We start from the raw sequence: 25,194 nt of genomic DNA on the forward strand, positions 1-25,194 counted from the left end.
CGCTTAGAGTTGCACTCTCAACAACCCGACTGAAAAACAAAGGAGACACCCATCTAACGACGAGGACTTATAAACCTGCATACTCTATGAGCAGAGGCTCAAGATGGACTTGGACTAATCGCCGAGCAATTTTTCTAACATGTATGGAACGCAGAAGAATTTACGTTTGGTATGTTAAATAGTTGTAATCATAGATGTTTTAATTTTTCTGCAGTTTGACTTAGCATTATTTGTCTCTTTGTCTGTCCACACAATGGAGCTGTAGATTAAGAATTTAACATGGCTTTCAATTTAGATATAAACAAAATCGTGTTCGTATTTTGTTCACGACTTATAAATGTTTCTCAGTGCAAACGCTCGTTTGATATGTTCATGTGTTCGTGACGTTAATGTGTTTGTAACAATGAGACACAATTATCATGGGAAATTTATTTTAATTAACCATGAACCACGTGGCGAGATAATTTATTTCCAAAATATATCAAGAATGTCGTGTGTTAAATGAGAGGAAAACGGTTCGTTTTTCACAACACTCAGGTGCCACAGCCATGGACTCAGCTGTCCAGTAAGTATATAACTGCAGTAAGTAAACCTGTTTTTGGAAATAAGTAACTTAACAAATTTTTATCTAAAATTGTGTGTAACCTATAGACTAGGGGCGTTAAGAAATTAAATATACTATTAATTTTGATTATATCAGAAGAACCTGATATGAACTACCCAGAGTTGAAAAGTGTATGAAAATATAAAGACGTTTGGAAAGTGTACACGTCTTTAGTTTTATTTATTTAGGTCTAGTACACGTTCTACAGGAATATAAAATGGAACAATTTTTATCAATTTTGTATCAAATGTAAAAGCTTATTTCAAATGACGTGCAATCTGTTCGATTGGTTGTCTTTATTGATTAAGATATGGCGTTTGTATATTTGTAACAGAAAGGTTGTGCGGAATATTAATGGCTATACAATTTAATGAACCGGTGAGAAATTATTTTAATGAAAAAATAAATTAAAACACGTTAACTCGAACCGTCTGCGACTTTTTAGAGTTTTTAAAATTATGCAAGTAAAACATCAAAATCGTAATGTATTTTATGTTAGAACATGATATGTTTTGATGATTTCCCATCAATGATTTTGTTCTCCGCCTAATGAGAGGTTATAGTTTACCCATATAAGTCTTTCCATATAGGTCACTTTATGTTCTGTTTGTGTTAATAAAGAGATTTAAACCAAAGACCATCTTTGTAAGACTATTGGTAGTACTACACGAATAATGTATATATATTTTATATAATAAAAATAAGCTTATATTAATGATGTAAAAGAAAATAAAAAATTGTCAAATAATTTTAAAATTATTTTAAGAGACCTTTCAACACCAAAGATTTGAATCAGCATAAATATGTTGACAATTTATAAACAATTATCAGCCGAATAAAGATTACTAATGTTATGTAAATAATGATTTATGTTTATATACATTGAGTAAACAGTTAAACCATTGTATACAAATATTTCGTCTTTGGATAAATACATATGATCTAATAAATAGAAGACCAAAGTATTTTCCGAGATTTGTTTCAAGCTCTGGAGTGAACAACATATAAAACCGACCGCCATTTACAAACAAAAGTATTATAATAGAACATTTGAGCTTGTTTTACCATCCATGTTATTAGTGTACTTTGAAAAAATTCAAATCTATCTGACAGAATCCACGCAGAAACGCATTCTACCGAAAACGTCAAGAAATATAATGGTTATTACTAAACGGAGAACAGAGGATATAGCGTGTATGCCTTGCGGCCTCCGATCCACTGAGCAGTAAGTATGCACGTTATGCCTCCCCCCCCACAATTCTTTAACATTTTAACTTAGGGAGCTAATTTGGCAGAGCCCTATAGTTGGGTGTATACCCATAAAAGTCACACCCTTAAATTTAATTCCTTAAACTAATAACTAATAAGTGGCCTTCTATACCTGCTTCGCAAGTATCCCGGATCGTTGTCCATAATTACACCCTAGGTATTCGTTCTTAGAAAAAAGCAATGTTTGTAAACTTGTTACAATATAGTGTGTGTCCTTCCTTTTTGCAATCTCTGGGCGCTATATCATTATATTTCCTTGCTTTAGTATTAATAGAAAGTAGATAAATTACTTTTTGTATATTTATGTATGTATCCTGCAGACTAGGCACGGTATTTATAAAGGTTTTCACATGTTACGTACGACTATTTGTTCTTTCGGATTTGACAAAACTGGTCCAGCACTACTCTTATTTAAACTACTGTTTAAAATATTAATCCTTCAGCTACTATATGTCGTCCTACAATGTCAAAGGAAGTCAATTTAGACAAAGGTGTACTGAGGGAATTATGTGTAGGCTACATATTCAAAATGTTGTTTATCCAATTGAATTGCATTGCAATGTTTAAATATATTCAGATTAAAATAAATGGATGCGTTTCTGCCATATATACGAGAAAGTGACATAATACGAGCATCTAATGTTATTTTTATTAGTACGCAGTTTAGGACCCCGAAAAACGATTGGAATTTCAAGATTTCGGAATTATTGAAATCTATAACAGCTCGTTCTATAATACTGATTGAATTCATTCCTGCACATATAAAATTATATGACATTGGGAAAACCTTGACTGTGTTAGCGGTATAGACAGTTCCAATATCTATCATGTCTACGGGAGTTTCCTTAAGCGAATGTTCAATGTATTTATGAATTAAACATTTTTTGGGTGTTATATTCGATTCAGCTTTTTTGACCACGTTACCTGTGCTACTCAGCGTGCGCTTGGGAGGTTTAGAGGGATGTACAGGCAAAGGTTGGTCTTGTCAGAGACAACAAAGGTCCGCCTGAAACAATCTTTGATTGTATCCGTGTTATTTTATTGTTATTCTGCATACGGTAACAGCATTTCGAGGGTTCAAAATGAACAGAACACGGCTGTCCGTTTTATTTGTAATTTACTTAAATACGACTTATCAGCCCATTGAAAGGCTGCAGGATTGTTGCTAATGGAGACCGTATTCAGGCTGCAGACCTGCTGCCTCTTCAGGAACTGCGGTACTTGGGTACTTGGTAGAGAGACTCCTGTAATACCATGATGAGGTTGCAGAACCCAACAGGATGATTCGCTTCACTTCCCTCAAGCAAGCATAGGCATAGGAATGAGAAGCTTTTGGTACTTTGCTCCCAAGTTGTACAACTCCCTCCCTTGTGATCTAAAATCACTCAAAGATGCTGCCTTTAAAGTAAAGGTTAAGGAAAAGTTGGCGATTGATGATTAGGTTACTACGTTTCATACGGTTTAGTTCTATATTAATTAATTCCCGTTAGTTTTAGAATACTGGAGTATTTCTGGAAAGCTCCTTGTATAGATAAACACTCGACCAATAAAAGCATTTTTGACATAATTTTGGTTTTATTTATAAGTGGTATTTCGGAATAACACGTCTATATTTGATTCTTATATTTAAACGATATAGTATGTGATAACGATAAATCCACACTATATTCCACTACATTTTGGTTAGTGACTATAAAACATGAAACATTTAAAAATTCTCACTTACAGTTTTGTAATATTAACATAATTAGACACAACTCCTCACGATTAATGTTTTATGCCATTAAACATGAATTGCCATTGATTTTTTTAACGTAGGGGGGATGCATTTGCGCACGGAGTGTGGGACTTCCTTGCGGACTACCCACTAAACCCCCTATGGGCCACGGAGGGCCCAGGCCGGAACCCTTTCGAATGACATCTTGCCTGGTCCGTGTGTCTTATGTCCCATCCAGGACAAAACTACTTGTTTCGGAAGCTAGGGGTCAGTCAGGCATCCGTCTTCACGCTTCTGATGAAGGATCGCATGTACATGAGTGGTGACTGCATTCCATGTGTCCTCACTCTGCAGCATCAGCTCCACAATGATGTCTGCCGAAACATCGCCTGGCCTCGGTGAAGCGCCCGCAAGCGAAGAAGGTGTGATGAACATCATCTTCTTCCGGGAAATAAGCACACCGAGGCGACCTGACTTTTCCCATCCTGTAGAGGTACTTCCTAAAGTAACCGTGTCCCGTCAGGAACTGACACAGGCCGTGGCCACGATCTATCCAGGGCTGAAGCTCTCGAATGAGACGCAAGGTCCAGCGACCGTCTGATCCTTCCGTCCACCTCCGCCGCTCTTCTCTGTACCGATAACAGCCTTAGACTGTATCGCCTTATCCTCATGACACTCGCTCAAACTTCTGCGCCATACAGAAGGGTTGAGTTTACAGTAGACATGAGGAGGCGTCTCTTACTTGACCTAGGGCTTCCTACGTTAGCCATCAGCCTGCCGAGAGACATAACCACCTTAGAGGCTTTGCCACACACCGCCTGAATGTGCTCCCAGTACCGAAGACGGCAGTCGAGTAACACACCCAGGTACTTCACCGCAGTCCTTGTCCGTACCTCGACACCCCCCCCCCCCACATTCATAGAGATCAGAGTGGGGATTCTCCGTCGAGTGAGCATAACGATTTCGGTCTTGGCGACCGCCAGCTCAAGTCCGTGGCTCGTCATCCAGGCATTGACCCGAATCATTACCTGATTAAGGCGTATCTGTGCCAAGTCCGGAGTTCTCGCCTTGATGACTGCAGCTACGTAATCGGCATAACCCACGAGGAAGACGTCGTGGGGCATATCGAGGCGAAGCAAACCATCGTATGAAACATTCCATAGGTCTGGGCCGAGAATAGACCCTTGAGCCGCACCGGCAGTGACCTCTTTCGTTCTCATTCCGTCTTTGGTTTCGTACAACAGCCGACGGTTCTTCAGGTAGTCAACTGCACAACTGCACAACGACCAGGAGATAGTCGGGCACGCTGAAGTCCCGCTGCAACGCCTCCAGCATGTCCTCCCAATGAGCAGAGTTAAACGCGTTCTTTGCGTCAAGGGTGACCAACAGCACAATCGGCCGAGCCTGGTGACAAGCTGTTTCGGCTTGCTGGACGGCACTGATCTGATTAATCATATTTAAAATAAAAGTCATAAAACACTTTATAATGAGTGCAATATTCTTCTATACTTTCTATAAAGACATTATCAGGCAGAAAATGCAATCCTCATTAGCTCTGTATTTATTAGTCGAAGTCTATATATTTGGCCAAAAGACTTCCATCCTGCCAATTAAGGCGTGTTCCACATAAGTAGGTGAATGAAAACTGATCTTTTCGTAAGAGAGAAAGGTGCACAGATCAGCGTACATCCGAGACGGCGCAACCCGTAATGACAGGTTACTGATATTGAGTCTGATTCTGATAATAACAAGATGATAAGTTCCTGTAGGCTGCAATCAATAAAACATTTTCCGTATCTTACCAATGTGACTGGTAGTTCCATGCGCTCTTAGATTATATCTAGAAGAAAGCGACAAATGAAAAATCTTGTTAGTTGTGGTATCCCAATAATTCATTTCGCTCTGTCCGTCGAGTGGCGAGGTCTGATCTCGTTATTTAAAAATTTTGAAAAGATATATCCAATTCTTGCTGTGGCCAAAGGAGAATTCCTATTATTTATATTTATTTTTCAATAGTGAACTTCGCTTCTGTGTTTTATTATTTTCTGTTATATTAAAAAACGTTCCATTTGTTATCTTATATTCTAGTATACCTTCTTCGTAAGTTTAGCCGAGACAGGTGTAGTCAAATCTTGCGCTGAGTGTAAGAGAATGTTGGAATTTATGTGATGAAAATGAATAATGAATACCTTAGATTCACAAAGACCAAATAATAAATGTATTAAATCTCAATTTAAATTGTTGCAACTTTCTGTTCAACCTAAGTCTAGGCATTAATGAAATCGGTCTCCAATTCGGCTTGGAATCCTACGAGGCTTCTGACGCAATTGCTTAAGTGCTTTCATGGTCCTTTCAACATTTTACTCTCATCCTTGCTGTGGCCAAAAGAAGAATTTCTATTATTTATTTTTTAATAGTGAACTTCGCTTAAGTGCTTTCATGGTCCTTTCAACATTTTACTCTCATCCTTCTCAGAAAAAACTAACAATTAGCACTTTAAATATTGTTTAATACAAGTAGTACACGTTTTTATATTTACTGAATCAGTTGAAATAATAATTTAAAACATGATCGTCATAACACACAATTTTAGAAATTAATAATCAGTAATCGTGTCTAATTATGTGGGCAAATCAGACATAAACAGCTTAACTTTATTCTTCGAACTAGCGTATTTATGTCATAGCTAAATCGAAAATTAAATAATGTAAAAAGGGAACATGATCGCCCATGCAATGTAATAAATATTATTCAGAATTATAGACTCGCTTCAGGAATGAGAAATGAAGGTCGTACAGGTGCAAAGGTCACAAACTAACCACCCGTGCATTGTGTACCAACTGTTGTCATTATAATGTCTGTCAGACCTCTTATAACGGATATGCCATATTTTCATCACAAGTTTTAATTTCTTTGGATCTCTTTGAAACTTGCAGGAACCTGTCAGTATGACTGACTATAGTCCGCTGTTCTTTATCATTAGTTTCAATAATGGCTTTGTCCCTATACGAGTACTATAACAGTTTACCTGTATGTACTATAGTGGATCGGAATACAATATTAAGTTTTGATCTCGGTATATATTTCTTCCCATTTTTCTATACAATTATTCTATTAGACTGTAAACAATGCATAAAACAACTGGACTTATTATGCAAAAAAATGAGAACATTGTTATATTATGCCTTCTATTTGTTAGGCTCTACAAATTTATTTTTTACATTTTTCAAATTTGTCTTGTATCGTCGAGAACTTAAGAAAGCACGCAAACCAACAAGTGATTGGGATGTTCCTCACAAGCCATGGCCACAGAGTGATAACAATTTATCGATTAAAAGGAGTTTAAGCCATGTCATACGGACAGTATTAAAAATTAAAATTAAACTACAGAATGGAATATTGCTAACCTTTCAATTAGTGACTCAGTAGTTAGAAATCATTCTTTACTTTAAAATTTTAAGTTAAAAATATAAATGAATGAAATGGAATTAAACAATGACTTAGAATCTTTTTTTACAGATGCTGGGATAGTTTTGTTTCATTTACACTGAATGGAGAAATCCAAAAAGGTAAATATCTCAAAACATGTATTAAATTATAATTTATGCGTTTAAAAAAAGAAAAAGAAAAATAACGTTTTTTATGATTGATAATCGGACAATGAAAACTTTTGTAGTATCCTCACTTCCCGGAGACACATCTCTCAACACTTACATAAGAGAATATGCAAAGCTGAAGGGCACCAAGTTCATGTGTCGAGAAGGAGGCTGCGGGGCTTGTGTTGTCAGTCTACAGTTTACACATCCTGCCACGGGTCAGCAAAGGGTGGTTTCGGTTAACTCTGTGAGTAAATTATAGATCTTGTTTTAATTTAAAGATTAATATTATGTAAAATTATTGATAAAATATTTATAATATATCAAAAAATAGTTTTATGAATTACTATTTGATCATCCTAAGGGTTGTACGCAACATGACATGTATAATGTCTCTTAGCGGAAGTGCGTTCAAGTTTGATTAATTTATTCTCATGCGATAAAAGGGTAATAATATTTTTTAACCATTATGGAATTCAAGTTCCATGAAGGTTTTAAGTGTTGTGCAATACTTTGTGTACGTAAAAATTTAGAAAAATACTTTTCCGGCTGGCAGTACATTTTTAGATATTTCCTTTTTCGTACTTTTATTTAAAATAAGTGTAGGTAAACTTTTGAAAACTCAGAAAATGTTATAAATAATATACTGAAGCCAGTCAAATTCCTTTCTATAAAAACAAGACATTACTAATGAAATAATTCAGTTCAACAAATTTACTGCGGTAGATGCACATTGATACTATATCTAATATTCTTAAGTCGGTTCATGTCTCAGGAAGGTGTTAAAAAAATAGTTGTTTAGTAATGTGTTACACTTAAGAGTTATCTAAAATATATTGGACGGCGGTATATAGAGACCAATAAAGGAACTTTCAGTTTAAAATATCCAACCCCGAAAATCTTTTAAAGCGTTGTCTTTGTCTCTTCGCTACTACAACAACATTTATAGTAAAGTTTAAAACGTTACTTTCTTTTTAGTACGACACACACACACACACACACACACACACACACACACACACACACACACACACACACACACACACACACACACACATACATATGCTAGGATTTAACAACAATTAAAGTATTGACTTTGCATTTTTATTAATCTAAAATCAATCATTATCAATCCACTACTCCTACATCTTTATGTCTCGGATGTTCGAGGCTGTAAAAATAATAATCGTTTTTGAAATTGTACGTAACGATCTTCGCGATGACAAAGGCATAGACACAAGGTTATGAACTGTGAACCGTGTTGGGGTCACTCTAGATAATACTTTAATATTTTTATTAAATTAATTGAATTGAAAATAATGCAATTAACTATTTTTGTGTTAGTGCACGTTTCCTGTGTACGCCTGCCAAGGGCTTAAAGTTACTACTGTGGAAGGCATTGGGAGTAAGGCTAAAGGTTATCACGAAATTCAAAGTAGATTGGCTCACTTCTACGGTACCCAGTGTGGTTACTGTTCTCCAGGATGGGTTATGGGTATGTACAGGTAAATATTTTTGGCTGTTTCTTATATTTAACAATTTCATTTATTGGTACTCTGTAAGCAAATATTGAATCATTAAATTTGCGTTCTAGGGATGACTAAGTACATAGGCTGATATAAATATAAATATATATATATAAAGTTTCATATACCACTTATGTATATAGTATACAATTTTAATAATGTATTACATTTAAAATCATGAAATAATTGGATATTCATGTATATACAGTATTTCTAAAATCATGTTTTGTTCAATGATATCATATCTACTATGTTTTTATGTTTTATTTTTAATAATTTGGTGGAGTTTCTCAGACCTTATTCATACTTAATACTATTTAATAACACTTAAACATGAAGAGACTTTCAAAATGTATTAATTCAGTTAATGCAGCAATTTGCTTTGCAGGGTAGAGACATAGAGTTGACATGTGCCTTTTTGGGTCGATACACGAACTATTTTAGTGACGTGGGTGATGTTAGACTACTAATTCTTTGAGTGAAACCCTGATTGGTTGAAAGGAATATATCAATAATTTGCTAAATACATACATTTTAAGATAATATCTAGACAGAAAACATTTAGTGTTTAGTCGAGGTTGTGACACTAGGCCTACAGCTAGGCCGTAGTTTATTGTAGTGACGATAAATAATACATATCTCTCTTATTGTGTACCCGTTCGTAGCGCCGAGTTGTATTTCACATGCGCATGCGCTCTTAGTCTGTTACGTCTAAATAAAACTAATGAAAATGTTGCTTACAAGATGTGACTTTGCTTAACAAAATTGTTGGAATACGTGCTACATTGTTTCCAAAGACGTTACTCTATTGTTGAAATGTCAGTGTGATAAGGCCGTTAGGTTATATTTTTACGTTCAACAGCAAATAAATATTGTGTAACAGACTACAATAATATTATAAAATCCTAAATATTATGACGCTACTTATATCAATTATATAAAGTCCCTCCTCTGTACTTCCAAGCATGGTACAATTGGTAAAATTTAGCAACATAACCAATTACGAATTAAGTACAGCGTACTTAATTGAAGAATTCATTTTTTGATGTTACATACGTGAACTGTTTCTGAAAACAAATCTGTAAACTCTGACAGCACTGTTTTATGCTGGGTTGGAACTGATGCTCTGTAGAAGACTAAATTATAAGAAATTTTGCTACAAATACGGAGGTAATAACTGTTACGTATACATTAAATAAAACCTAACACAGCTATATAAAACAAAATAAGAGTACGTCACACCAGGTTCCTGCTGAGGTTACTTGCAAAATTTCAAATATATAATACATACCATTCGCGAGATGTCTTGTGGACAGTCAAAAAATTGAACAGAAAAGACATTTTTACATCCCCGGCCAACAAAATAGAAATTGTGTCACCTTATTGAGTTATAGGGTTAAATGAGCTCAGCCATATTCCATGGTTGGACATCCACCATTATAGAACTCATGTCTGTGTAGAAATGAAGGTTCATGGTAAATTTAAAGTCTGAAACTATGGATCAAATCCTTCTCAAGATATCTTGCAACATCATACATCCAAATATGTGTTCATTAAGGTTTCATAACGTGTTCAAAAGTGTTTAATAAATAATAGTTTCGATGAGATAAGAAAGATACTACAACGCACAAGTGCGCGCTGAAATTAAATCTAGTTTTAACTAACTTTTAACATTTACTTTTCACTCTATTATTTTTTCCTTTTACTCTACGAATAAAAATCTCAACCGTTAAAATCTTTTGTAATTCTCAGAGTGTTTACACATTGATTTATTCCACTATTTTTCGTTGCCATTATGATTACTCATAGGAACAATGTATAATATTCGCTAATGCTCAGCCAAATGTACCATCATCGCACTCAGTATTTCCTACATTTGAGTCATGCAAAATATCTAGTATATAGGTCAGTTTGTTATTGAGACATCATGTGAACAGAAAGGCATGGAAATGTGTCAGCCCCTCTAGTGATAGGCTTCGCTGACGCTCAGGTAATGAATGATAAGTTGGTAGTTTCTGATGTATTAATGAATACATTCTTTTCAGTCTTTTGAAATCGAATCCCGAAGTTACTATGAAAGAAATCGAAGACTCATTTACTGGGAATATCTGTCGTTGTACTGGATACAGACCGATACTTGATGCTTTCAAATCATTTGCTTCTGATAGAAGTAGTGAACTGGAGAAGAAGGTGGCAGACATTGAGGTAGGAAAATGTATACACTTACAAACAAATTTTTTTATAATACTCCAAAATGTATTGATTAGACTGTGAAATATAACTATTAAAAAATTGAATTTCCTTTAATTCCTAATAATATAAAATTCATCCATTGAATTTTATTTAGTTCGTTTTGTCGGTGTTATCATAAATTCCGAGATTTATGGTAAAATTAAATACGTTTTATTTCTAGGATTTATTAAAAGTATGCCCAAAAAGTGGAATTGTATGTCATGGAAAATGCAAAAATGATAAAAACCAGAGAAGCCCTTTCGACTGCGTTGATAAAAACCACAAAGACGATTGTGACATTGAGTTCCTGGAAGTGGCGCTCGCCTTGCCCTCACTTAGACTCGAACTCCGGGGTGGCTCTCAATGGTACAAAGTGTCTCAGGTGGATGAGCTATTTGAGATATTCGGGATGGTAAATGGTTCCTACAATCTTGTAGCTGGCAACACTGCTAAAGGTAATAGTGTATTTGAACTTATTCACTTGTAGTTTAAAGAAATTGTTAAATTAGCTTCTGTCAAAATTATTATTTGTTTAACAAAGACGCATATGTTTTAATTTATGTACTGATCCAACCAGCTATAAAGTATGAAGTAGGATATACAACATGAATTGTATGTACTAGAATTTATGTACTAGCACAATTACATTGATAAACAGTTACTGGGAAACCAAAACCGTTACATATCCTATACCAATTATGTATAAGATATGTGTCTACGTCCATAACTTGTAATTGATAAACATAATTAAATAAGTATAAAATAAAGTTTGTCAACGGCCATTACAATTATTTTTATTACCAAATATTCAGAATTTTGCAATCAATTAACTATTATACACATTTTTAGAAATCATGTGTTCCACGGATTTTGAGCACTTAATTAATTTATAAATGATAGTTTTTCTCATCAACAACTCAGATTAGGTCCTTCGGAACATTTGATTAACTGTGCTTTAAACGGAATACTTTATTCACTTTTATATAAAAAATCTATGCAGTTCCGTTTCTATTAAGGTATGACCCAATAATGTAGTTTTTCAGGTAAGATTGCTATTTCACTATCACCAACTTAGACTTATTTTGTAAATTAAATAGTTAATTGTAAATTTATTTATTTATTTGCAAGAGTTTACACAATAGAGCCTACGATGTGAGTTAAAAAGGAACATAGATTGAAAAGAAGATGACAAAGGAAATAATAAATAAACATTATGTTTCGCTACAAAAGTACAAAAAGTCAGTACTCCTCCATTTTAAAGTAATTAATTAACAAAACTCGAATGACGAAACAATTCTTAAAAGCAATACTACTCATAAGACATACTAATTCAAATATGGAAACTAAGTTCAAAATACAATTATCTTTTAAAATCCAACAGCATTAATGTAATTTGAATTATTATAATCCTAGGATACTATTTGTCTCAACACATTGATTGTTCATAACTTTTAACTATAAACAAAATTAATTAAGTTTAAAATAAAGTTTGTAAACGGCCATTAAAATGATTTTTAAATATTGAATACCTCTGTTACTTTAGGAATAGTCAAGGATAAGCCACCGCCAGATGTATTTATTGATATAAATGGAGTAGGGTTCCTGAAAGCCCACTCATTCCACTCCAACAACTTGTACGTCGGAGCAAACACCACCCTGTCGGACGTTATCGTTCTGTTCGAAGCTCTGGCGGAGGAGAAACCTGAATATTTTTCCTACTTGAAACAGCTGGCCGATCACATTGAGAAGGTTGCTAATAGGCATGTTAGAAATGTAAGTACTGGCTTTTAAAAATTCTTTTGTTCATTTTTGGACAAAACGATTAGAAAACTCCTCGTTTCACTTAGTGGCTTAATGCTCTTTGTGCTGATTTGGATACAGGATATTTAGGTGTCCTAGAGGCTTCCCTCCTGTGGAGATCCGATGAGAAGGGATAAAAAGCACTATCTAAGTCATATCAGAGAGGAGCTAGATCTGGTTCAGCGTCTTATAATCAAAGGTGACCGGGGGGGGACCAGGGGAGACAATATTCTCTCATGTTTAACAGTAGGGGAGCTCCAATGGCTCCCACAATTACCCTCATCAGTAATCTAGATCAACCTTTTAACCCTAATATCTCATCATTTTCGGTTAGTGATATGCCATTCCTGGGCATTCATAGGATTGCACAGATTTAACTGACACATCGGGCTTTAATGTACACAATATAAGTTCTACTAGTAAACAGCCAAGGAACAGTTTTTATACATGGAACGAATAGTATTGGTGTCTATACTGAGCACAAAGTATTCCTTAAAAGCATAAGACCCAACACTAAAGAACGTTCTGTTTAAAACAATTAAAAGTTATCTTGCCCAAGAAAATAATGCTAACATTATTGAAGTATTTCTATACTGCACTCGACGTCTAAGACTTTCGTCCCACTTTCGTAAAGCTCAAGCCAATCAACCTTACGGCGATAATTTCGAGATCATAACGAGTTTATGACATCCCTAATCATCACTATTGAACTCCATCAAATAAATAATACGAATACATATATATTGAAAAAAATTATAGTATTTATTATAGGAAGATGGGTTTTACAGATATGAACATTTAATATTGATTGTGTTTACTATATGTCATTTCAATATTGCTCACTTATATTTAATTCCTGTAAGAAAATAGATCATTCTATTTTCGGTAACCAATAATATTTTAGAGCAATTATAACATTCTGCTGGCCATATAGAATATTATTATTTCTGGTAGTATTTTATGCGGAAATCGGTATCAAAACTTTTAGTTTTAAGCCATAGCAAGTAGATAACAATAAATACCGTCTAATATCGCCGAACTGCTTATAATATAATAATAAGACGTTTCCAAACCAACAGGTGGGAACGATTGCTGGCAATTTGATGATAAAGCACGAGAGCAGGTATTTCCAATCTGACATATTCGTGATCCTCGAAACTGTTGGGGCTAACGTGTCAGTTAGTAAGTATTATTCTTGGGGCTAACGTGTCAGTTAGTAAGTATTATTCCAAACCAACAGGTAACGATTGCTGGCAATTTGATGATAAAGCACGAGAGCAGGTATTTCCAATCTTGACATATTCGTGATCCTCGAAACTGTTGGGGCTAACGTGTCAGTTAGTAAGTATTATTCTTGGGGCTAACGTGTCAGTTAGTAAGTATTATTCTTGGGGCTAACGTGTCAGTTAGTAAGTATTATTCTATAGTTATATATTTTTCTACAAATAATAAAGCAATAATCCAAACTAATGGTTCAGAATTAACTAAGACAAATTATGAAAATGTTTATTTAAAATATAATGAAGGAGCACAAGAAAATTTAATGTATACCACTACAGACATAATGTAATTCTAGAAGTTGTAAGATATCTTGTTCTCAAGTGTTTATTCTTTCAGTAGACTAGTCCTGGCTAAATGCGCCTACATTTTTCCGTCCTAGGTCAAATTAAGGTATCACAATTAAAACTGCAATCAGATTAATTTTAAATGCGTTTCCTATGGAAAAAAACGAACATACTATAGGTACACATTTTACATTTTAATGGTCTTACTTGTATGTCATACAGGTTAATGCGTTATTTAAGATATTTAATTTAAAAGGCAGGGCGGTAGTCATATAAAATCTGATATAATTATTGGAAAACATGAAACTTTTCTGTGTAGATTAAACATAATTTAATCACAGTCATCAACTTTTATGTACACTTGGTATCATAAGGATTATGATTTAGTTTTGATTAAGATTATATTCTGATTATATTTCCCTATCATCATAAAAATCAACATAATCGATTTAAAACACCTAGCGGGTAGAAGAGGAGGAGGTTACAACTATGGAGAAAGGTTTACAATTAATGGAGTCTAGATTCACCGAAGTTGACTTTTTTTGTCCCAAAGCACGGAACAAGTACTGGAATGTCTCCTCCTCCCGATCGAATTGTCACAGGGTAAACACACTGTCAGTTGACGAGGTTGTCTTAATTTGTCCCACAGAAGGGAAGAAGTGCAGAGTCTCTTCCTCCCGATCGGATTGTCATAGGGTCGACACACTGTCAGTAGACGAGGTTGTCTTTATTTGTCCCATAGAAGGGAAGAAGTGCAGAGTCTCTTCCTCCCGATCGGATTGTCATAGGGTCGACACACTGTCAGTAGACGAGGTTGTCTTAATTTGTCCCATAGAAGGGAAGAAGTGCAGGGTCTCTTCCTCCCGATCGGATTGTCATAGGGTCGACACACTGTCAGTAGACGAGGTTGTCTTTATTTGTGCCACAGAACAGAACAAATACGGGAATGTCTCCTCCTCCTGATCGGATTATCACAGGGTCTACACACTGTCAGTAGTCGAAGTTGTCTTTATTTATCTTTATTTGTGCCACAGAATAGAACAAATACTGGAATGTCTCCACCTACCGACCGAATTGTCACAGGGTCGACACACTGTCAGTAGTCGAAGTTGTCTTTATTTGTGCCACAGAACAGAACAAATACAGGAATGTCTCCTCCTCCCGATCGGATTGTCACAGGGTCGACACACTGTCAGAAGACGAGGTTGAATACACAAGGTGGAGTATAAACGCTGTTCCCAATCCTCAGAGTCGCTTGGCATTAAAGAGAAGTTGGGAAAATACCACAGTTTTTATTATCACGTTTAAATCTGGGTCATGGGTGGGCAAGACCAACAATACTCTATACTTAAAGTAGTACAAGGAGAAATACATCCACAACTGGAAGAAAATAATCAATAAATCATTTAAAGCAGGGAGGATCGAACCTATGTGCTCGGCTCAAAACGAGCGACTTTGTCTCAGAGATCTTGTTACTCCAACACGAATCATAAGCAATTAATTAAGAGGGACAATTACCAGTGAGGTTTTTTTTAAATTATGGCCGGGGGGGGGGTATTTATCATGACCTGACCAATCAGCGACAATAGGAGCGATCACCTGATCCTCTCAATTGTTTGTATGAGGCCATAAAATGTAGCCTATTGAGTATTACATATAAATGTTAAGCGAATGAATCTAAATATAATATTATATTTTATACTATGAAGGAAAATAATATAATATAGTACAATATAATATAATTTATACATATATAATATTAAATATAATTATATATGTATATATATTATAATAATAAAATATAATAATTATACTTTTGAACTCTTGGAAAATTATCATCCAATAAGAAAATTTTTTGTATTTATCAAATTTACTTCTAATTTTACATAATCATGAACTTAAAACTGAGCAAATACGTTAATAATTAAATAAGTACTGGTTAATAAAATCGGTTTCTTAAAAATGTAGCTGTATGAGTGATTAGCTGCAGTGCTTACATACCATGTATTTACTGAACCAGTTTAAATCTGAAATATTAGTACTTTTTACATTAAACCCCTTCTCCATTACATACTTAACACTACGTTGGGTCTCCTCTTTCTTTTAGATTACATGAACAGTTTTAATTTAGCAATAGCTTGTCATCAAGTAAGATGATGATTGCAGGAGGGGATAATGAAGCAATCACATTAATGTCACTGCCGGCCTTCCTAGAGACTGACATGTACAAGAAGGTGATCCTGCAGATAGTGCTACCTCCCCTGAATGCCAATTGTTACGTCGTAAAAACATTCAAGGTAAGTAATTTTGTAATATGCAAGATATCGATCATAATATACTAACATAGCAAACATTTAGCATATAAGATACATTTTCAGTGAATTTCCATAAAAGAAATAATATACTGCTGTTATCTTCATACAAATTCTTCCTAATCCTGCATATAGAAGATGTAGAACAATTTTCCAGAACTTTACATATATTTGCATACCAATAACACACAAAGTCCATGATGGCTACATTTTGTGAACATAACAGCACACACCCTCAAAAAGTCCAGTATTTTTATGTTCCAATTAAGATTGTTACTTTAGTTAAGAAGGTGAACAAAGTTTTAGGAATTAAAATTTACAGTAGGACGAGGCTTCCCTTGAGAGCCATCCCTTAAGAGTACACTTTGTGGGTTTTATTGACAATATGTGTTCTGTTTTTCTGTACTTTGAAGGATGTTTTGGTGAATCATTGTAAAGATATGAGTTAATTTGACATGCAGATGGCTTTTACCATATAACCACCAGGAAAAGTTTCGAAACCTCAAATGTTGGTCATGGAGTATCTGAATGAGTTGACGACCTCATATATCCTTAAGTTCAATATTGGGGCAATAGGGAACTCCAGCAATTGCCGGTGGCTCATAAAGAACTCCAGGTTTTAAATGTACATGTTGGTTAATTAGGTTTTATATATATATATATATATATATATACACATATATATATATATATATATATATATATATATATATATATATATATATATATATATATATATATATGGGGTTAATTAGGTGATAATTATAAATTAATTATCTACTGGTAATATGTCTATTAGAAAAGTATTCGACCATAATTTAGTAGAACCCGATTGACAAGATTCAATCAGCGCTTGCATGAGCTGACATTGAACTTATGTGCGCATGCTTTGACTCACTAGCATAATTTGAGTTAAGTAGTGTAAAATCTTGATGATTCTTTAATAGTTGCAAGGAAATGAAGGAACGATTTGAGCAGCACTACTGCATCAAAGTTGGCTAGACATTGTCCGCGAGTCAAGTGGAAAACATTAGGAAGAGTTGCTTGCGGAGTTTCGGAATACGTGATGGATGCTATGGGCACATATACCTACGAGTATTACACAGATAGAGAAGCGGTTTGGTATTTTAAGATGTGATGAGATACATAATCCTAAGATTATGTTTGTATTAATAATATTTATTATTATTTATACATAATATTATTTATTATTTGTTAATATTAATTGCTGGATAATTAATTATTATTTAAAATTTGCAAGTATTAAAACAATTTATGTATGCATAATTCAATCTATTTAGATATTGCTTACTATGTGCTATGCACTTACAAAACTGTGTATATCATATTTAGAAGATTTTGATTTTACAGATCGGTCCTAGGGTTCGAAACGCTGTTGCCTACGTCAACGCCGGATTTAGATTTTGTGTAAAAAAAGAAGATGGTTTCCGAGTAGAAGAACATCCAAGTATAGTGTTTGGAGGAATAAATCCTTCTTTTGTAAGTACATGGTCTATAAAATACTCAAACTACTTATTCTCATTTCGAATAATGAAGGTACATTAAATCAGTCAGTGAAGGTTTGCAGTTAAATACATCTGGGTTTTATTGAAACGTGAGACAAGGTTCTCCTTGGTTTAATTACAGAGTCATACTTTCCAAAAACAATTTCGTATTAGACCAAGTTAAAACAATTAAAAATATTGTTGCCTTAGTACATGTTTATTTTCTTTTATTAAACATATATTGTAAAAATTACTTTATTATCATTATTAATAATTCATATTTCAGATCCACGCTGACTTGACAGAAAACTACCTACACGGCAAGCGTCTACTGGACGTATCTACCTTACAGGCAGCTCTAGGTATTCTCAGCAAGGAAGTACAGCCAGATCACAAACTGCCGGATGCGACACCACAGTTCAGGAAAGGCCTCACTCTGGCTCTGCTTTACAGGGTAAACATTCGAGTATTACCCACTAGGGAAGCAATACAAATAACGTTCTCTCCCTTTATCTTCTTTCTCTCCCCTCTTTTCCGCACATCCCTCTCACTTTATCTTCCACCCCCTATCATCATTCCTTTCCTTTCTATTCGTGTGTGTATGCGGTAGAAGTCGCCAGACTACGTGTCGCGGCAACAGGAATCGCCAGGATAGATTGAGGATCATCCCTTGTAGGAAAAATTTCATATCCCAATTCGTTGTAGGAACACTTTTCGGACAGACAACGGAAAATTTAGGTAAATTTTACCAGCCTCCTGAGTGATCAGCTCCAGTAGCGCTCAGCTAACTAATTAGTACTAATCAAACCACTTGTCGATACGTTTCGTAACCTTGGGCGTTCTCCCAACAGCATTCTGGTGGGATACGGTTCATCCCTTAGATCGAAAATCTGCCTTTCACCAAACTACCGCCAAAAAGTATTGAAGCTGTCTCTCACTATACTCCCCGCTACTAGAAGGCAATAGATGTATACATGACAGCATTTTGCCAAGATGAGACATACATCGAAGGGACACCACCATTATTGAAATCGATTTTGTCATATACTGTATAAAAATGAAGTTTCATTAAAATTTAAAGCTAAATTCGGTATCGAGATATCCCCTGAGTATATCGTTCAGACAAATACCACGGAGTTGCATACACCAGCATCGAATTAGATTTTTCCTATGTAAAAAGTAAGTCCAATATTAAATTTTAGATATAGAACATTATTAAAGTATATTTAGGAGAGTTAACCTTCTATAAAGCTCATCCAAATGATAGTCATAGACTCAAAAGAAATTCGTACATACATACAGAAGGAAAATTTATCCAGCCCTCCAAATGATAGGGTTTGCTAAAGCTTAATCAATTATAGACCTAACTGGTTGTTAGTTGTAATTGATATTTCAATTAGTAGTTACTAACTATATTTTAAAACGTATAAACATAACTGTTATTTACAACATACGTTTCGCCTTAAGAAATTTCTCTGTAACGACATCGCTAATTTCCTTCTGGCAGTGCTGTTTTGTCACTTGTGTTCTCTCACAAGTAGATTCAAACAGAATCGAGACGGGAAGAGTATTGTATGAAAAATATAAATGTAGTCTAAAGGATGACTATAATTTGTAAAAGTAGAATTTTCCTTAACATATATTTGTCTCACATGAAAAATTGCCCAATTTATATAATTTATTATATTAAGTTAGGAATAATACATTTCTTTCGTCCTTCAAACAGGAAACATGTCTGTGTTGGTTGTTAAACTAGATAAGAGTTCTTGCAATATTGCACTTTCGTCATGTTAGAGAAGGATGTCAGTGATTTCTAGAACCATAACTAATGACTTATGTATTGAAACAAACAATACACTTTAAGGGTTGTAAGGCTGCTATAATATAACATAGCAAGGGTTGTTTTGATGTAAACAATTTAAGCCTGCTCACTTTATTGCTAGGAGCACCAATCTGATAAGAAAGTCCCAACAGTGTGAAGGCCCAGTTCCGCAGTGGAGGAGAAGATATCACGAGACCATTGTCTTCAGGCAAACAGGAGTTTGACACTGACAGTACTAGACCTCCTCTCTACCAGCCGTTAACCAAACTGGAATCACTTATTCTATGTTGTATATTCAGGTAGTCCTGAGCCTGAGTCCCAACAGCGTGAAGGCCCAGTTCCGCAGTGGAGGAGAAGATATCACGAGACCATTGTCTTCAGGAAAACAGGAGGTTGACACTGACAGTACTAGACCTCCTCTCTACCAGCCGTTAACCAAACTGGAATCACTTATTCTATGTTGTATATTCAGGTAGTCCTGAGCCTGAGTCCCAACAGTGTGAAGGCCCAGTTCCGCAGTGGAGGAGAAGATATCACGAGACCATTGTCTTCAGGAAAACAGGAGTTTGACACTGACAGTTCTAGACCTCCTCTCTATCAGCCGTTCCCCAAACTAGAATCACTCATCCAGGCCTCTGGTAAGCTTATCCACATAAACTTGTTTATTTGCATATTGGAAGATATCAATAAGTTATCATTAATTTTAATGAATGGAAGTTAATAACATTATTTGTTAGTTAAAGTGTATAAACATAGTTTTACTAGTACAAATTGAAATTGCAGGTGAAGCAGAATACGTGTATGATATGCCAACAGTGGGAAATGATTTGTACGCCGCCTTCGTTATCACTAAACAAGGACCCGCTACTTTAGTCAGCTTGGACCCTTCTAAAGCCCTTGTGAGCTGAACAGTTTTTTATATCTTTACAATTATTATTATCTTGATCATTACACTAAGAGAACATCTCTTTCGGCTCAGTTGGAACTTAGGTAGATTTTTATTTGGAAATGTCAATCTGAAGATTCATTACTACTTTAGATGTCCGATTCGAACAAGACTGTAGGGACAATTACCCTCAATTTTAGCATATTAATAAAATCGTAACAGTTTCAAACATTTAGAAAGTCTATAAAATTGAAACATTACTGAAGTCTGTTCCACGTTCATCGTGCTGTACAGTTCTTATCGGAGATACTCAACATGTTACTACCTTCACTGGAAACATCATGCCTAGTGTTTTGCGTGTTGCGTCATCTGTCCCTGCGACCCGCGCGATGGCGCTTGAATATATTTTACTGTATTCTAACTTTGTACCTTAGCTCATGTTCATATGTGTTTTATTAATCCGTGATGTTTGTATCACTATAAAAAGTTTATACAGATAGAGGTGTGAAAGGAACAAATAATTTATTAATATAAATATTTATAAAATAATTCACACAGAATTGATTTAAAAAAACTTAAACATTAAAATAGTATGATTTTGTTATGATAGTGTTTAAGAGACAATGTTTATTGCGATGGCAGTAAAAATATTCTAGCTTTTGCACGTGCAAATGTAGGTATAAAGTTCATTTATTTTAAAATATATTATTCAGTTTATTTACAGATTCTCTCCGAGTACTTTTAAACTTACATTGCAAGATGTCATTGTTCTGAACAGGCTAAAGGCATGACAGAAAAGAATCTATCTTATCTGTGGCGGCACGGCTTATCTATATGTTATTAGAATTCATCATGAAAAACACAACAATGACAGATGGCTTCGGATAAAACGGGCTTAGACATAAATATAACATAAAATAGTATAAAACTATACAAAAAATAAGCAGTATATTTGAGAGTGATTTTGAATACACACTTTTGTAGTTTAATACAATGTTATTATTAATAATTAACTATTTTGACTATTTTTAACTAAATATTACATGCTTCAAATTTATTACTTTTAAATAACTTCAAAATTTATTTAACGTGTACATAATGTACATGTAACATTTAAACTATCATTATTAATTGACATAAATAAATAGGTTTACAGCTTAAGATTGAAATTATTTAGTAATAACTACAGTAATAGTTTAAATTTATCCCAGTAATTTCAGTTAATTGAGGAGTAATGACAATTGTAACCTGTACGATGTAGCCTACACCATAAATCAGAAACCTGGTCCTTAAAAACATAATTGTTGAAACTTTTCTTCAAGAAAGGTTTAAGACGGACAAATATTTAGTATAACCGAAACACACGTATTTAATCCAATATATTTACGGAGCGTGGCCGTGGGAGTCGATGTCTTGAGGACGGCTAGTACCAAGAGAACTGCCATAAGGATTAACATGACCTATTGCCGCTCCGTACTGCACGCAATGATTACATAGTATACTATGTAATCATTGACTGCACGGTGAACGTGGAACCAACTATATACTAAAACTTTTACAACCATATAAATTCTTTCGTAAAAACGTGAACTTGCATTAGTTTTAATTATCAAAAATTACGTTTGTAAACATATTCACTTATAACGGTTCAATTGTACACTTCTATAACTGTAAACGGCACCATCTTGAAAGCTTAAAAATTTATAGAAAAATAAATTGGCAAAAAAGTGTCAATTTTTGATTCTTGTGAAATATTTGAGATAAAAATTGATCCGAATAGGAATGACCTCCATCCATTACTGGCTAAAACTGGTTACTGAATTCAACCAAACTGTATAGAGATACTGCCTCTGTAAGAAGTTTAAGTTATAAAATATTTAGCATGTAATGTAATTTTGACGTAGGTAAGACAAAGTATGATGACGGTAAACATGTATCAACCGGTTTTGCTGGCATGTGACTTTTTGCAACTTTTCATTAATTAAGCAGTGAAACGAAGTCAACCAAGTTATGTGCAAGTACTGGCTTTGTACCAATCCTGGATATTTTAAAAGGTCAACGTATACACGAGTGCGTTATATTTCAGCCCTAACACACAAATGTGTATATATATATATATATATATATATATATATATATATATATTTGTTATAATAAATCATTTGTTACGAAAATATTCTAAAAGATGAAATATGATAAAAACATTCCATTTTCTGGATATTAAATAAATTTAACCTGTATATAACATATAAATTAAAAGTGATTCATTTTAATATGTTTTAGGGGTATTTTCTTGTACCTGAATAATTGGTTCGTTTTTCCGCAGAAAATACCAGGTGTAGTAGCCTTTTTCTCAGCCAAAGATATTCCCGGGGAAAACACTTTCACGCCTTCACAAGACTTAATTCCTGACAAAGAGAAGGTAAATTTGTTTTCTAGAGGAGATAGCGTTTATGGCCATAGATATTTGAACACATAAATATTTTAGAATATGTCTCATGTTATTCTAAATAAGGACTGTGATTTGAGTGAGCTAGCTCAGGTTTTTTATATTTACAGTATAGTAAGAGAAGGATAAGAGCTATAACAAAGGAAAATTTTCTACCAAATATTACATACAGGAAATCATTAAAAAATAATGTTATCAATTTTAAGGAATTATATGCACTAGAACTGGAGCTCCCGTCTTAGAATCTAAAAAGTTCACATATAAGCCTAAGGTATATGATACAATTTTTTAAGCTATAATTTCCAAACAAAGTGGAGTTTTTTTTCAAAAATAATGTATTGTTTCAAAATAGTTGACCAAAACAGAACGAAATTGGGACTTTACATAAAACCAGGTAGTTCTACGAATTTAGAAAGACATGTCACGAATATATTTACTACAATTTGTCTAAGCCCAAAAAATATTAAAAAAGAAAAAGTAGACTTATGTTTGAAACTTCATTTATATGTGTACAAAGTTGAGTTTAATTACAGTGCATATACATCCGTGGCATTTGGATGAGCGATAACAAGCCAAACACAAGGTGATATATCAAGAATAAAGTGAGTTATCAAAATCCAAACTATACAGATCATGTTATTCGTTCTTGAAAGATCTTGCGAAAAATTTATATTCGTATGACGCTCGGCCAAATATCATGAAGAGTCACTCATCATTATTGATCTCAATGTTTGAGACACCCTTAGTAACACCTTATTAGTTTTAATTATGAAAATAATCAAAAATTATTTCGAAATTAATATGTAATTTAAAAGTTGTATAAACATTATATTACGCTTTAAGTTTAAAAAAAAATTATAGATACGAGATACTCATTCTTCTTGTATATTCCAGCTGTTTGTCGATAAAGACATTCTGTTTGCTGGTCATCAAGTTGGAGTATTGGTGGCCAAAACTCAGGAACTCGCCGACTTTGCTGCGGAACATGTAATCATCCGATACAAGGACAAAAAGAAACCAGTCCTTGATGTTCGTGAGGTTGTGAAGAACAAGGACACCTCAAGAATGGTTCTCAGGGATGAAATACCACCGATTGTTCCTACACGTAATTATTATCTTATGCATAATATTTTAACGCTTTAAATCTATTAATAGTGACTTTATATAGAAAGAACTTGGTAATATTACATTTATTATTTTTTTAAATAGAAGAAAGATATAAATAACATGTCAAAACATAACAAGGCCTTTCATAATGTTTGACAAAAAGCTTACGGAATCACCTGGATCCAGAAAAACTCCACAGTGTATACAGTTACACCATCTCTGGAACAGAGCAATCACTGGAAACCCTCCAGGCTGTACTTCATAGGATCATCTAAGTATTGATTCACTTAGATACTAGAAACATGCATGCTGCTTATTGGCAATGCGTTAGTGAAGTGTATCACTACGGGTTGTCAAAACTTCTCTTATCTCTGTCTGCACAATATTTAGAGATCGAATTAAGCTTTAGATTTGAAATTTTGCATGAAGCTTTATTGCTGTATATAAAATATCTAGTTTGATGGTGGTGGTTTGACGGTTTTAATCTATAATAATCTTCAAGTGTCAGCGAAAGATGTCGAGAACGATTTGACGTATACACTAGGGCGGTATATCCTTAAAGGTTTGACGGTTAGCACGTTGAAATAACTGCCGCGTTCAAGATGACAATTTTATAAAAAAATACTATAAATATATAAACTTGAAGTGTAACTAATACACATGTTCAGTAATATAGTTGGTCTTAATATACAAGTATGTATTTGTATACATTGTATGAGCAATATATTATTTAATTTGAGGTTTGTCCGAAAAGTGCAAATCCGGTACCTTTTTCTTTATTACCGACATAAAAACTGAAAGTTA

General features: G+C 34.2%; 1 protein-coding gene across 4 annotated transcripts in view; it reads left to right on the forward strand.

Annotated features, from left to right (window-relative positions):
* The first annotated feature begins 503 nt into the window (after positions 1-503).
* The window catches only part of LOC124373373 (aldehyde oxidase 4-like), a 39,976-nt gene continuing 15,285 nt past the window's right edge, over positions 504-25,194 (forward strand). Inside the window, exons 1-15 of one of the 4 annotated variants that reach the window (XM_046831753.1) lie at positions 504-565; positions 7,110-7,159; positions 7,267-7,433; positions 8,531-8,691; positions 10,758-10,917; positions 11,126-11,399; positions 12,488-12,717; positions 13,824-13,926; positions 16,476-16,606; positions 17,993-18,121; positions 18,413-18,580; positions 20,421-20,586; positions 20,732-20,847; positions 23,161-23,256; positions 24,178-24,388. In XM_046831753.1, coding sequence (XP_046687709.1) covers positions 549-565; positions 7,110-7,159; positions 7,267-7,433; positions 8,531-8,691; positions 10,758-10,917; positions 11,126-11,399; positions 12,488-12,717; positions 13,824-13,926; positions 16,476-16,606; positions 17,993-18,121; positions 18,413-18,580; positions 20,421-20,586; positions 20,732-20,847; positions 23,161-23,256; positions 24,178-24,388 — 2,179 coding nt within the window. In that variant the 5' untranslated portion in view covers positions 504-548. Of the gene's footprint in view, positions 566-7,109; positions 7,160-7,266; positions 7,434-8,530; positions 8,692-10,757; positions 10,918-11,125; positions 11,400-12,487; positions 12,718-13,823; positions 13,927-16,475; positions 16,607-17,992; positions 18,122-18,412; positions 18,581-20,420; positions 20,587-20,731; positions 20,848-23,160; positions 23,257-24,177; positions 24,389-25,194 lie in introns of those variants that run through there. The other 3 variants (XM_046831749.1, XM_046831758.1, XM_046831763.1) reach the window with 3 other exon arrangements.

The sequence above is a fragment of the Homalodisca vitripennis genome, chromosome 1, assembly GCF_021130785.1.
Source record: "Homalodisca vitripennis isolate AUS2020 chromosome 1, UT_GWSS_2.1, whole genome shotgun sequence".
NCBI lineage: Eukaryota > Metazoa > Arthropoda > Insecta > Hemiptera > Cicadellidae > Homalodisca > Homalodisca vitripennis.